Genomic DNA, 15,147 nt, shown 5'->3' with positions numbered 1-15,147 from the left:
ACTTACAGACTTAGTAACGGTTAAGGCGTAGATGTTGGAAAATACCTAGGGAACAGTTAATCAGTAATTTTCATAATATAAACACTTTGATTGCTGTAGTTTTGACAGAATAAAAAGATGGCTGTTTATTTTTTACTTTAGGAGCTAATTAAATCAGGACTCAAACCAGAGTAATGGAAGGATTCAGCAAATCTAATTAAAACAACTGAATATTGCAAAAGCTGATGTCTGCCATACAGTGCAGCTTCTTTAACAATTCCCTGAATAATATCAAAATTAAATTCAGAGTAACATAAGAAAAAGAAAACAAGTTAAAAATAAAAGTGATGGCCAAAAATACATGTGCTTTGGGAAAAATTGCAACAGATGGTATGTCTAGTAAATTAAGTATCTCAGACTCTTCACATTACTGATATTTTTATCGGGCAGCAATGACATTATGAGTGAATTTATAATTTGGCTTTTTTATCTTTTTCTCCAACAACAATCCTGCATTGACCTGTTGGGATATGCATCCATGGCAACAATGACAGTGACGTATCGCCCCTTCCCCACTTTCTCTGTTCCTGCTTATTGGAGTAAGTAAATAGCCCAAGCACAAGATCCTTGAGACCATGCACTACTAAGAAACACTGCAAGCACTAAAACACCTCAAAGTGAGGCAAACCTAAATCTTTCCACCTTAAGTCTTACAGGGGAATGAAATATACTCAAGAGACAAATGGGGTTGGGATGACTCTCATCAGATGGCTGAGCTCCAGGCCATACCAGGAGAGAGAATACAGATTGGGTGCTGAATAATCAGTAGATCTAGTTACCACAGGCCAACCGAAATGAAAATATTCTATATCTATTTCTCCAAACCGAAAAACAACAATAACAACTGTTACAAAATAACAGAACCAAATGTAGATTGCAGGTACAACTTCACCTTTACCAAACCTATTCCACCTTTACCTTCACCTTTACCAACCTGCATTTTGTATAAAAACACAGATCTACTATTTGATTTTGCAATTGACACACACAATATACGGAACTTGTGCACAACAGGATGGCCATGGACTCATGCTCATATAGGCTATAATGATATGGACCCAGTACTTCTCCTGTTACATCCTAAATTTCTCTGTGGTAGCACTACACAATAATTTTGCCTTCCATAAACAGAAATGGATTATAAAAGAAGAAGATATAGACTGGCAAATTCCATCTCTAAAAGGGACAATTGGAGACACCATTTCAACAGGACATCGAACCGAAAACCGCACAATGTGTGCAACAGCCCTACACATTACTGTAGAATACACTGAAAGCAAGACCAAATGTAATTTTGGACACACACGTCTCTGTCCCTACGGACACAAATGTTGGTATATTTTTACCATATTCCACTCAGCACTCATAATAATGTGGTTCTGGAGCGATCTCGACTTTCATTCCAGCATGGCTCTCCAATTTGAAACCAAAATTCAACAGCCACTATTGCCAACTCGGTCTCCTATTCAACTGTCTCCTCACATCTACAACACAGGCCCTTATACAATTAAGAACACAGGACAACAAGTTTTCTTCAACCCTAGCTGGTCTCTATAAAGAGCAGAGATAGCACTGCACATCAATATGTCTGCAATTAAACCAAACTGTTCTACCTTTTTGTGAATCGCTCACACTGGCTGGCTAGCGCGGCTACTTGGACGATCTTTAAAACAATCCTGACATATACGACAGGACAACACCGGGTTATTGGGAACAGGATTAGGAATGTGAAAACACAAAAAAGGCCTCACAAAAGATGAATATAGGGTGACTTGCAAGCAGTTCCACACAACTGTATGTTACTTTGGAGACACAAAAAAAGACCAGGTACAGTCTAGCCGGAAGGAGCCCATGACAGATTTCTTCAAGAATAAGCACTCTGGAAAGACCTGCAATTCTAAAGAAATCTTACAGCATGTTTGCACAAGGTTACACAGAAAAATACTTCAAGCAAACCTTCCGTATACGAACCCCCTCCAAAAATTCTTACACCAGTTTCCGGCAAAGCAAGCAACTGGACAGGTTTGGTGTTATGGATGTCTCTACAGGGAGCGTGCTGAGTATGGAAAGAAGAGCAACTGGAGCAAGGCATAGGGCATTACGAAAACTCACAAATGAGAACTCTGATATAACTACTGCTAATTTTCCTCAAAAGGCTTAAATTCTTTACAAGAACACCAAAACTTTCTTAACACTCCAAGGTATGAATCTTATCCTCTTCTTCTGAAGGGCAGAGTTCAGGAAAGAAAATAATTACAGATGCAGTTGCTGAGTCAATTGAAATACTGTAACAATTTTAGGAAGAAGCCTGGGATATCCTCTGGGATTCACTTGCATACACTATGACCGAGATGACCCTAGGCCATTTAGCATGTAATAGTTTGTTTACTGTTGTAGAATACTGAGAGTTGTCTTCAATTACATAATTAATCTTCCTTAGTTTTTTGTGGGGAGGCATACTGAACCATAGGGACAATGACAGCTTTGAAACCTTGTTAATGCAAAATGTGTTTAGTACTAGAGGAAAGATACATATGAATATGCAAGTGTCATTTAATCTAAGAAATCTTTCCCAAAGTAGACATCGCAAAGATAAAGAGGCATTTCTACAGTATTCTCAGCTCCTAGAAGCCAGTACATTTGCAAATAGGCAGGTTAACAGACAATTTAAAAAAAGCATTAGTTCAAAAGGTATTAGGCTATCATTTAGAAAAACTACTTTGGAAAAAAAACCTTCACTATCTTCCTCTGTAGGATCAGGATAAGCTTTCCATTTTAACACAAAACCTTCATTTTATTTGTCAGATTTTAGCGTGCTGTTATCACTACAGCTGAATGACAAATCTATCAGACTAACCCATTATTGTGCCTAGTGACTAACCTTACATAAATCAAACAAACGCTACAAAAACACACTGAATTCTGTTTCCCTTGTTTGGCATAGGAGGGCCTTTTAAACACCTATGTGGCCACAATAGATACAATTTAACAAAAATCTCCAATCTCACATGCACCGAGTAGATACATCTCATAAATGGAACAAATGTATGAACAACTTCTCCAAAGAAAACAATTTTTAAGAGTATTCTTTAAAATTTAAAGTAATTGAACTACCAAATTTTCCTGCCGTAAGGGTCATGTGTACCTATACAGCTGTAACTGGACTAAGATCATGCAGTAGGTTATTAGATTTACACCAGGAATGCATCCTATGGCGTTGGGAGGGACGGGGTGGGGGGAAGGCAATAAAAATCAAAGGGTGGAGTGAATACCATTCTTAGTAAGTACAAATAGTAAACTTGAATCTCACAGATGTATGTGTTGAATGTTCCAGATATTTTATAACCAATAACAAAACAATGATTAAGAAAGTCTGTTCCTAATTTTACTACAGCTTACCTGGATTCTTCCAACGGATGTTGAACAGTGAGTAGTCGAGGGTGTCGAAGTCTGGTTAGCTGCTGAACGCCTCGTTTTAAAGAATCAATAATCTGATCCTTTTCAAATTTTTGATACTTGTCTATTAGCTTCTTATCAAAGACAAAAACAGCCACTTCCTAGGAGTAAGCAACAAAATTCATTCAGTATATAACGCAGCCAGAAACCAAACCTATATACAATTACATATATACAGATACACATTTTTTTGAATCAACAGTACAATCTCCCTAATGTAATAAGTATTTCAATATATGTATGTGTATATATATTGTCCTTACTTTGTCCCAGTCATAATCACACAGGTTACTGTATATAACCTCTGGAATATATATTTTAAGAGTTATAGTACTACCGCTCCTTAGCTCACAAACAGTAATGCATAAACTATAACCACTATCTGCACAGTGACAAAGCAGCAGATCCACAGGACAGAAATCAGCTTGCTTTTAAGTAGATGAAAGCATTTACATCAACTACGAACAATTAAAATATTCTGAGTATACATGCATTCACTTGGCTTTAAAGATATCAAGTGGTGCTTTATTAAACCAGACCCTGTCTCAGCGCTCTGCTCCAAACCAGCATGAGCTATGTTAAACTAGACATTCATGACAGATATTTTGTAGTCACAGAAAAATATCTGAGTAATCAATTAATCTGATCACACCATTCACATGATAGAACATTAAGAATTTTTTAATGCTTAAACATATGTAAAAAGAAGTCCCAGAAATGCAGTCCATGTTAAAAAACTGAAGAAACAATTCTTCCAACCAATCTCTGTAAATGGAGTGGGAGAAAATTAAGAAATTTATATGAAAATTTGAAATTACAGAGGTGGGTATCAAATAAAAAATTAGATTACATCACAATCTTGGAAGTCATTAAAGAGAAATAAATCAACTGAAGAAAAAAGGAATTTAAAACTTTATCATGAAGCAGAGACTTTCTTATTCCCCAACAGTGTTATAAATAATAATAAAGGTTAGAAACCAGTAGAAAATAATATGAAAATACAGTTTTCAGTCCCAAGAGGAAGTCTATGCTCTTGTACTGCACATTTTAGAACCATTATTCTAACGAAAATCTCACAGGAACAGTTACATTATTGATTTAAAAAAAAAAAAGATTTCTAGTAATAAGCTATATAAAAAAAGCAATTCAGTCCAATACACTAAAAAAAATTATGTTTTTTAGCTGGTACCTGTTTCATGAAGCCACTAGCAGGTGAATGTCTATAACTTAGAATTTTACATATGAATCACTGAAAAGATCAGTGTTTTAAGTTCTACAATGCCTTTGCCAAGGAATTAAATGTCACCTGTGCAAACAGGAGTAAGCATTGTCCACAACATGCAAGACATGGCAGGGATTTAGTTTAACTGGGCTATAATCATATTAACTCATCTAGAACACTTTTAGTCACCAAACGGAAAAGAGTAAATAAGTCATCTCTGGTTGTGCTCGTGTATTTCAGGGGAATCCTGTTGACCATTGTCCCAAAGACCTGGTATTCACTAATACACTCCTTCATAAAGGCTTTTTATCCTTTCAGTTTTAATCACTAAATGTCCCAATTCCCTTTTCCCAGCTTCTTCGAGCAGTTTTCCTTTGTACTGGATCTGGCTGAGACAGAATTAACTTTCTTCATAGCATCCCATATGGTGCCATGTTTTAGATTTGTGGCTAAAACGGTGTTGATAACACACCAATGTTCTGGCTATTGCTGAACAGTCCTTGCACATGGTCAAGGCTTTCTCTTATTCCCACTCTGCCTCACCTCTTCCAGGTGAGTAGGCTGTGGGTAGACAGGAGAGTGGGATGGAACATGGCCAAGACAGACAACTCAAACTGGCCAAAGGGCTAATCCATACTATATAATACCATGCTCAGTGATAAAAAGTAGGGTAGAAGAAGAAGGTGGTTTTTGGCTTCCAAGGTGGCAGCTGTTTGGAGACTAGCTTGAGTATCAGTCTGCCTGTGGGATGTGGTGAGTAATTTCCTTTGCTTCACTGTTTTTTTCCCCTCTTCTTTCACCTATTACACTGTTTGGATCTTGACTGATGAGTTTTCTCACTTTTCGTCTTCCTATTTTCTGCCCGCATCCCGCTGCGGGTGAGGAAGTGAGTGAGTTACTGTGTGGGTGCTTGGTTGCTGGTTGGAGTCAACCCACCACATCCTCCAAGTCCATTTGCAATCCTGCATTCCTTATGAAACACACACCAGTTTGAAACATATACTGACAATTTAAAACACGTGTCCTTATTCAGCCACATCAAAACTTCATAAACCAAATAAACTTCAAAAATCCTGCTCTTATCTTAGCCAATGCAACTGCTGGGGGGGGAAAGAAAAGGAGTGGTAGGGGAGAGAAAAAAAAAAACAGAAGGGGAGAAGGGGGAAAGAGAGAGAAACAATTCTCAGATCTTAAGCAAGCAGGTAGTCAACATTAAAAGCAAGTGCTACTCTGTTTTCATGCAAGGAAAAAGAAGTACTGCTAGTGTCCACCAACAAAGGCCATGACTAAGGGAAAGAAATATGAATAGCAAACCTATCCTTACTGCTTCTTAGCAAACTGTGCCTCATTACTTCCATTCTAGCTCCTGATGTCCACTGCCCCTAACCAGAAAAAGGTAACCAGGCAATGAAGGCATGTCATGCTTTCTCTCGTGCCCCCAAGCAGGCAGCAAGAATTCAGAAACACACTGGGTTTGTGTATCAAAAAAGAGCAAACAAAACTAGAAAGTATTTATAAATTAAAGACTCTAAAAGCTGTGGAAATGTGATGATAACGGAATAGCAAAACCTCTTCCTATTTATCTCACTGGATACTGAGAAAGCATGTTAACAATACCTGTAAAACATTCAAGCGCTAAAGTGTGAATGATATAGAAACTCAAATCCTTCTATTTTCAACGGCATTTTGAATAGTGTGGAGTAATAATGCCAGAGACTAAGCACAGAACAGTAAGGAAGAAAAAAATAAATCACAAATTTCTTAAAAACTACAGTTCACCATCTATCCTGTGAACTGAATGATGTAATGCTCTTGTGGAAAAAAAAAAAATAAATGCGATCGTGTTAAAAGACTAAGTCATGAACACAAAGGAAATTTTAGGGTAGCAGTTACATGCTTGATTTTAGAAACTTCATGTTTGGTTTCTGTTTCACTTTTGTTCTCTATTTTACCCATATGCACTCATTTATTTTTTTAACAATTAATCAGATGTAACTCAATATGCAAACACATGATGTTTTACCAAAGCCTCCCACTGTGCAAAGCAAAATAGTCTCTGAACTAAAATACTGGAAAGCATTCCAGTATTACTCTGGTCTTTTGCCAGAAAAAGATTTTCCTCCAGCTTTTGGCTTTTGCGAGTTTTATTTTTAGAAGTTTGCCAATGTTTTTTTACAACTCTACTTTCCCATCAGTTTGCTTCAGTTATAAGGTATACAATACAACTATTCCAGTTTTAAAATGAGTTAGCCTTTAAAGTTTGAATAGTAGGAAGCTTTCATTTCACAGCTACTGTATGCACAGCCAAAACAACAGAAAGCTGACTTACCTACCATTAATATATTTAGTACTACCACAATAAAAGTTAAACACAGCTACAGTAGTCTTGAACTGCAAACCACTATCTCCTGAATTCTGCTAGGTTTTATGACCGAGCTGCCAACAGGAACATTAAGTGACCTTATCCTATGTATGTCTTTATGATTGAACTTTCTAAGCAGCAAAAAGGACAAGTGCCATATTATGCCAGAAATACATGTAAGTGCATAAATACTAAGTTAACAAATCCAAAACGAGCAGAACTACATACTGTAAAATTAGCAATATGTTACTTCATGTATACATGTATAACTAGAAAGACTCATAAATCTTTCAAACAAACAGCAGCAAATCAGCTGTCAAATAGCCCCAGACAAAAACATGCACACAGGTAAGCAATTTCCTCACATTCTGTTAGGCTGTTATTCAGTCACCTACAAAGTAAACAAGAAAAGACAAGATATATTAAAAAAAAGAAAAAAGTAAACATTCAGAAATCCAGTAAAACCACCAAGATGGGAACCAGGTGGAACTGAAAAGAGGAATAAAATCATACATATCTACTGTTACCAGAGACGGAATATTTGTAACTGTCCACTGACTTAAAAATAGGAACCAAATTAATCCATGTTTGAAATCTTCACTTCAGCTGACCAACTTTTGTAAGACTGCTCACTTGCACTTGTCCTGAGAACAAAGATTTCTGATCCGCTCTATTGCCGTAGCACTAAAACTCCAAATGTAGCTATTTCATCTGGCTACGATGATTTAAATTATCACTTGTGTTGTAGTAAGGTGACAACAACATGGGCAATTAAGGCCTTACATCACAATACACATTTATTGTAAAAAAGCTAAGTGCTTGTAGCTTCAACTTAGATATGCACACCTGCAATACAGCAAATATGTGCATCACTTCATAAAAGTGACTGCTACCACTTGGAAAATTACAGTCAGCCACTTCCCATATTACCCAGCCAACATTCAAAAGGTACATGCATAAGAAATAAAAAATGTTAAAGAATAGATATATTGCAATACAACACAACGTAAATTGTTTGTATTGCTGCCTAGTTTCATTTTGCAAAGGCAAAATGAATGTTGACATGATGTTACCTAATTGGTAATATTAATAATAAACAGTAATTGCACATCAAACCACCAGCCAACTAAAATTCCCTGCAGTACAACTGCTGCTGTGTTTTTTATGACTAAGGAAGGCACAAAAATGTACAGATGGTAATCAGGGTTTACAGAGATCCTGCAGGATCACATGTGGTAACACCTGAACTAAAATCCTGCAAAATCAGTGGTCAGAACACCCATTCAAAGCTTGAAAAACATGATCAACAGGAAACAAGTTACACACACTCTGTCAATTGGGCAGTGAACGAAACTTGCTACAACTCTCCAGACCCTTAAAGCTACACCTGCTACAGGTCAAATGCTTACTGGGCACAAAGATTGTATAAAACCTATCAAACTACCATACTTTCAATGTTATCACTTCTTTGTATGGTTGAATAAGACCAACAAAACCTCCAATTAGTACATTTGGTACACTCAGTAAATACTAGATGTATAGAGTCCTGCAACAGCTAGACAGGTGCTTGAGAATATGGCAAAAGTACATGCTTAGCATTATTCAGATTCTATCACAATCAGATCACACATTCTCCACAGATTATTTATTCTGGATAGTGTATTTCTTCTTTATTTGCTACAGTTTATTTTCCTACCATCTAACAGATTGTACATATGTTTTCCAAAGCCATTCCTTTGTGCCCATTTCTTTTTGGTACATCTGTAGCAAGCTGATTCCTTGTCTAAGTGACTTCACATCACTTTAGCATCGAGTTTAACTGACGGTCGTAACTTATTGACTCTTCTATTTACTCATTGAAAATTCTATTTCCTTTCCAAGTTTGAAAAAAGATATTTCGCATTTTTCCAGTACAACAAAATGATGTTCTATAATAGCAGTTCTTAAACTCTGTTTCTGGCAAACCTTCTTCCAAAGTCACAATCCTACTTCCATTTACACACGTGACTTCAAGTGAGTCAAAAGTTTATATACTAGTGCTCTAAACCCTAATGCTTTAAGGAAACTAAAAGAGAACAAAACTCATCTGAAAACAGCACAGGAAGGTGGACCTCACTTCCTCCACAACCACCTCCTCTATCCCATGCCTTCCTGTTACTGTATCTCATGACTTTCCTAACCTCTCAACTACTGTATGGTAGCTGAGAAAAAAACTAGTGTCTCTTTTGCTGAGAACAAATGATGGCATACTTCATGATATTTTAAAACATAAAAAGCCAGTACTGCTGCCAAAAAAGAAGTGTTGCAAGGTAAAACAAATTAGGGAACCTCTCCATGTTAAAACAAACTTCTTCCTTCTTGTCAGATCAGTTTTAACTCAGATTAATTCTTGATCTTAGTATCAAATTGCATGTTATGAATGCAGAACCACTTCTTTCTACAGCAGTGAAGTTTAAAGCAACTACCACCTATCTAGCTGACAACATTATATTTAAGTAACATTTAGGTGTTCATTTCATTTTACTTATAGTACTACCCTTAGCATCAGTTTGCCCAGTTGGATTTTGGTTTTAAATGTCATTTAACAGCTACTACCTACCAGTTTAATATCTAATGCTATAAAATTAGGTCTTTACTTGACAACCCACCTGTTTTGTTGATTTTTTAGTTCCATTAAATATCTTCCAAGCAAGACCATTACCACCACTGGCAATATGTCGGCCAACATCAAATTCCCTGGTAACGGGATTTCCCATGACTGCACTGGTGACATCAGCCGTTACCTTTGTAACGGTACTCTTCAATTTATTCAGCATGGACTCCATTGTCTCAGCTGTACACAAACGTATTCTCCTACAAAGACAAGAAAAAAAAAGTTTCACAGTCCTCTCACAATTTCTGTTAACATAAGACACGTGTTGAAAATTATAATATTAAAGGACATCTAATCAAGGATCCAGTAGGATATAGCAGTAACCCACAAAAGGAACATCGAAATATAATTTCCAGGGCTTTGCAGTTAAGCACACTCACACTGCATACACATATCTGTGTATGCACGCCTGGTGACCATATGTCATTGCTTCTACTCTTCCTTAAAAACTTTTGAATCTGTTGAACATTCTTCATTAGATCTAACAAAGCAACGAAGGACTGAGAAATTCAACCATTTCTTGAAAACAGGTGACTGAATAAAGGAGAAAATGTATAAACTGCTTCCATGAAAGGAAAGGTTCACACCTTGTGTATCAATATCAATCAACAAAGAGAACCAAATGCAAAGGAAACTAGGCTCCTTTAATTGCAGCGCTCACGGAAGGGAAGGATTGCCTGAGATCCCAGACCAGTGAAAGAATAGATGGGTATTATACAGAAGATAACTAAAAAATGTGTTCTTTCCTACACTGTGCTTGTCAAAATATAAGCTCAAAGCTCAGTATTTTACTCATGCTGACATTACTATTTGTATGATCTGAGTATTAATGAGTTGATCAGCTGCTGCAGAGGAAGGAAACAAGAAACCATCTTTTCATGCTTTATTTTAACAAAAACATTGTACAATGAAGTTTTTTACATCACCTTGAAAATTTTAGAACTAAAAGACTGTGTGGCAACTTATAATTTAGTTCATCTCTCCCTGTATTGTGTACTTCCACAGTTTCCTAAATTGTCATAATTAGTTCCGAAAAACCTGACTTGCCTATTCTGTCAGATAGAAGTTCTAAAGCCTGCCTCCGTCTCAATGTACACAATTGTCTCTCTGATAATGGATACACCAGAAAGAAAAAAGACAGGAAACAAACAGTGAAAAAAAGAGATAGACATTCATCTTCCCTATCAGTGTGAGCAAAGACGAAGAGAGAATGCAAGAAGAAATTATTTCCTGGTGTTGTCTGGTATATTCAAAAGCAATATTTAAGGATACATCTTCATCTTTTATTTCAAACAAGGTGTCTAGAGTACTATTTCTTCAACCTGTAGTAAAACAAACCTAAGATAGCAAATCAGAAAAAGTAGTGAAATCTGCAGAAATACTATTTTCATTTATGGCCTTATTTGCCATACACTCAACTCATTGGCATATAATTTGTGTAAAACTACTTCTTTGAAAAATAGAAGAATGCCATTCTGATTCAAATGGAAGAGACCAGATTATGTTGTGATGAAGATGTTTGTGAAGTCATGGTAACAAGGACAAAAGCAGCAGAAGGCACTAACAGATAATCCAGTGAGCACTGGGACTAATCAGCCCCAATGTCGTTCTGATCAGATGTGAGGTGTTTGGTTGTCCAAATTAAAGCTGTTCCCACTGTACTATATACATTTATAAGGCAGTGTTCTGGTCTGCATAGATTATCTGGTGTCTATTAATATATGCATTTATGCCACAGCTTTTTCCACGTTCAAGTCACAGATGGAGTTTGTTTCCTTTCCACAGCTCCTTAGCCTCACAAAACCAGTGGAAACTTATTTTTGACACTTGTATACCTCAGTCAAACTTGACTGAAATTAACCACACTAAAGTTACTTGGACACGTACACGTTCCCCTAGTACTATATAGATCTGATTCCGTTAGAAATCAGGACAAATAATCTGATTAGTTTTAAACGGGAAAGATAGACTTGTTTTCTAAAAGAGGTAATAAACATACTACATAAAACTTCTTTGAAAGTTATATGAGTTACTGAACAATCCACTCCAGTGTAGGTGCGTGTAACGGTATCAATCTAGTCCTAAGCAAACACTAGCACAGTGCTGGAAGCAACACAGCTATGCTGCTCTATCTTGACTATTGCTGCCGTTATATCCCACCTTCACCTTCCACAGTGAAATGCAGAAACACACTAATACTGTGGCTCCATAGATATTTCTCCAATTTCCATGTCAGCTGAGTGACACAACGTCATGCTACTAAATGAAAAATCAGACTAGGAGTTTAAAGAAAACATGTTATAAACCAGAAAGGTATCCAGCTGCACAGATTTCGATCTCGCAAATACTCAACTTTAAAACCAGAAATAGTAGTTATGGCTTCAACGGGACTACTCAGGAGTAGAACCTTGAACAAGCACGTTCAAGGTGGAGTCAGTCTTAATTATAGGGACTGCGAGTTTTAGATATGAGAAGCTGAGTCTGAATACAATGAGATAACCTTAAAAACAATTATGTACTTATTTGGTATGTATTAAGTGTTTTATTGAGAACATAGCTGGAAATAAATTATAGAAACATGGAATTTCTTTTATTAAGAAATTTTAACAGTATGTGACATTTCATTGCAATATATTAGTTTTACTTTAAGAATTGTGCTATGGAAAAATGCATGCAACTCTTAAGCGTGCAGCCCAAGACCAACAGCTATTAGACACTGGGTAATATCCCTGTACAAATGAACTTTTCATTAACCTGATAAACAGGTAGAAGCAAAGATCATGGAGTATTCCGAATAGGAGCTAGAGGTATTTCCAGCTCTCAGATTTTATTCTGCAGCTATTCCATGAGGCAAACTCTATATGCTAAAAGGACCATAAAATCAATCCTAATGAATTTAACGTAATGACAAATCTAATACATTTCTTTTTAAATCTTGTGCTTTTTGCATTGTTTCATTCACGCATGTGTTAGAATTCTCAAAACTAAAAGATGCTTCACAAAATTAATTGCAGAGCTAGTATAAAGAAAATACATGTGCATGCATGTCCTTTGTATAAATGTGAAAGGGAGCTTCTCTACACAGACAGTGGAAAAATGGTGTAGTATTGATTAAATCAGAAATGTCCTCTGCTGTGGTGACATATTAACTGCGGTAAGAAGCCTGGAAAAGCCACTAGGTGAGAATGTTAACAGCATTCCAGTGTCTGAACGGTTAGGATTTAAAAGCAAGCCTAGCAGGCCCTGTCCAACCTGTTCCTCTCCAGCTTGACACTATGCAAATTACTGATTAATTTACCCAAGACTAAGGAGTACTGAGAAACTTACTTCTCAATAGGCAGCTTGGGTTTTAAGTTTACATCTATCTAAAACTGTAAATTTGTAGAAATCCTCATGTCAACGTTTGGACTGTAATCTAAAATAACTCTTGCTTTATAAAAATGATTGTTATTACCAACTTCAGTAAAAACTCAATATATGTCAACAGGAACAATGTACCTAGAAAATCTATGCCAAAAAAACCCACATATCTGAGTAGTATCTATAATACCACAAATCATGAAGATTTAACCATATCTGAAATATGCAAATTTAGTTCTCAACTGTAGGAAAACTGGTTTATTCAGTTCTTTTAAGATTGAACTACTATTTATAGGAAAATTAACAACCATGGGACAATAAAGCAAATGTCATCCACAATGAAACCTTCATTTAAAGTTAAAAGAAGAGAAAAAGTACATGATCTTAGGAGTGATAGTGTTCAGACAAGCAACACAGGACATGGAGTAAATGTTTAAGAACTTTGATTCCTTCCTGTTTGAAAATCAAGAGTAATATTCATGCTACTGATATCAAGTCCATGCAACCTGGAACCACTCCTAAAAAGAAATCCAGATGGACAGTGTGCTGTTTTCAAGAATCCCTCTCACAATCGATAATGGTCTTTATGCTGATGTACATCAGCAACAATATGTCAGCATGATGACAACCTAATCACTAGGCAAGGTAGCAAGCAATAGCCAACACAGCAATATGAATGAGGTAAAACATTCAAAATGTTGAAATAACAGTAAATCCAAAACAAAGGTTCCTCACCACTCTTTAATTCTCACTCATGTAAAACAACTGCATGATTTAAAACTATTAACATACCCCTGAACTAATTCATAGCTTCATATGGGGACATGGGTGCACACTGTGCAGCAGTGCCTCATGCACTCTGCCAGAATTTTGACCTATAACAAGCTGGGATTCGCTTTTGCGAACCAAGGCAGCAGGCAGGTGCGTGGGTACTTCATGCCACCCACTCCAAACACCCACCCCAACGATCTGACCCAAACAATGATGAACTCACAGAAGAAGCAGGTGCTAGAACATCCAAGTCTCCGAAAAAAAAAAAAAAAATAAAAAAAATTCGGGCACAACCAAGCTTTCGCATCAGTTACGAAAACAACGAGAGCATCAAATGCAATGATGCGCTTGTGCACGGTGTAGCTGCCCTCAGAGCAAGTCACCTTCATGATTTTTATAAACCATTCTGGTACTGAGTTGCAACTGACAGTCCACCGAAAACTCACGGAACGAGACCCGAGCACGGGGACCTGTTTGTCGCCTGCTGACGGGAGAAACCTAACCTATACGCCGCACAATCCCCCGGACCGTCCCTTGCGGGCCGGTCCTCCCGGACGAAGTATTTACTGCCATTTACGGTGAGAGCGGACTCGCACCCCTCCTCCGAGAAACCCCCGCCAGCGGCACGCCGGGAGTCCATCCCTTCCTTCCCGCCGCCCGACGGGCCGCTGATGCGCTCGCTGCTCCGCGGGGCAGCCGGGCGGGCGGGAGCCTGGGGCGGGCGGCGGCCGCGGCCAAAGGCGAGCCGTGGCGAACGGCGGTCGCGAGCAGCTGATCCGCGATCCGCCGGCTCGGGCGGCTCAACCGTGCCCGCCAGGCCCTGCTCAGGCAACGATCGCGCCCCCAGGGCGGCCCCTGCCCCTTCCGCTCCAGCCCGCAGCGCCGCGCTCCTGGGACGCGAGACCGCCGGCCTCCCGCCCCGGCGCCGGCGGGCCCTGCCCGCCCCGCGCAGCGGCACTAGGCCACGGGCAGCCGCTCCCGCTCCCGGGCGCAGGGGACAGGCCTCTTACCTGAGCCCGCGGGGAGCTGCCGGCGCCGCGCCCGGCTGCCTGTCAGTCGCCCTGTGGGCCCGGCGGGCCGCCTGTCAGGCCGGCTCCGTCTCTCGCTCCGGCCCCAGCTCGGCCCCGTCCCGCTCCAGCTACTCCATAGCGACGGCGACAGCCACAGCGCTGGGGAAGGGGGCGGCCGGAGCGCGCCGCACTTCCGCCCCGAAGGGGCGGTGCTGGGGCGGCGGCCGGAGGAGGGCGGGAAGTGATGCACTCTCCCGGCTTCCGCCCGCGGCGC

The 15,147-nt window shown here is 38.9% G+C and overlaps 1 protein-coding gene across 2 annotated transcripts in view; it reads right to left on the bottom strand.

The window, feature by feature from the left end:
• Nucleotides 1–14,897, bottom strand: part of SCYL2 (SCY1 like pseudokinase 2) — a 35,924-nt gene extending 21,027 nt beyond the window's left edge. For both annotated transcript variants that reach the window (XM_086610957.1, XM_086610956.1), the window contains exons 1-3: nucleotides 14,874–14,897; nucleotides 9,728–9,932; nucleotides 3,439–3,596 (exon numbers count right to left, since the gene is read on the bottom strand). In XM_086610957.1, the coding sequence (XP_086467083.1) occupies nucleotides 3,439–3,596; nucleotides 9,728–9,904 (335 nt within the window). In that variant the 5' untranslated portion in view covers nucleotides 9,905–9,932; nucleotides 14,874–14,897. The remainder of the gene's footprint in view (nucleotides 1–3,438; nucleotides 3,597–9,727; nucleotides 9,933–14,873) is intronic.
• Nucleotides 14,898–15,147: the final 250 nt, after the last annotated feature.

Source organism: Tauraco erythrolophus, chromosome 4 (assembly GCF_009769465.1).
Source record: "Tauraco erythrolophus isolate bTauEry1 chromosome 4, bTauEry1.pri, whole genome shotgun sequence".
In the NCBI taxonomy this organism is placed as follows: domain Eukaryota; kingdom Metazoa; phylum Chordata; class Aves; order Musophagiformes; family Musophagidae; genus Tauraco; species Tauraco erythrolophus.
Note: the sequence above shows the minus strand (reverse complement) of the source record. Positions and strands in the feature narration are given on the sequence as shown.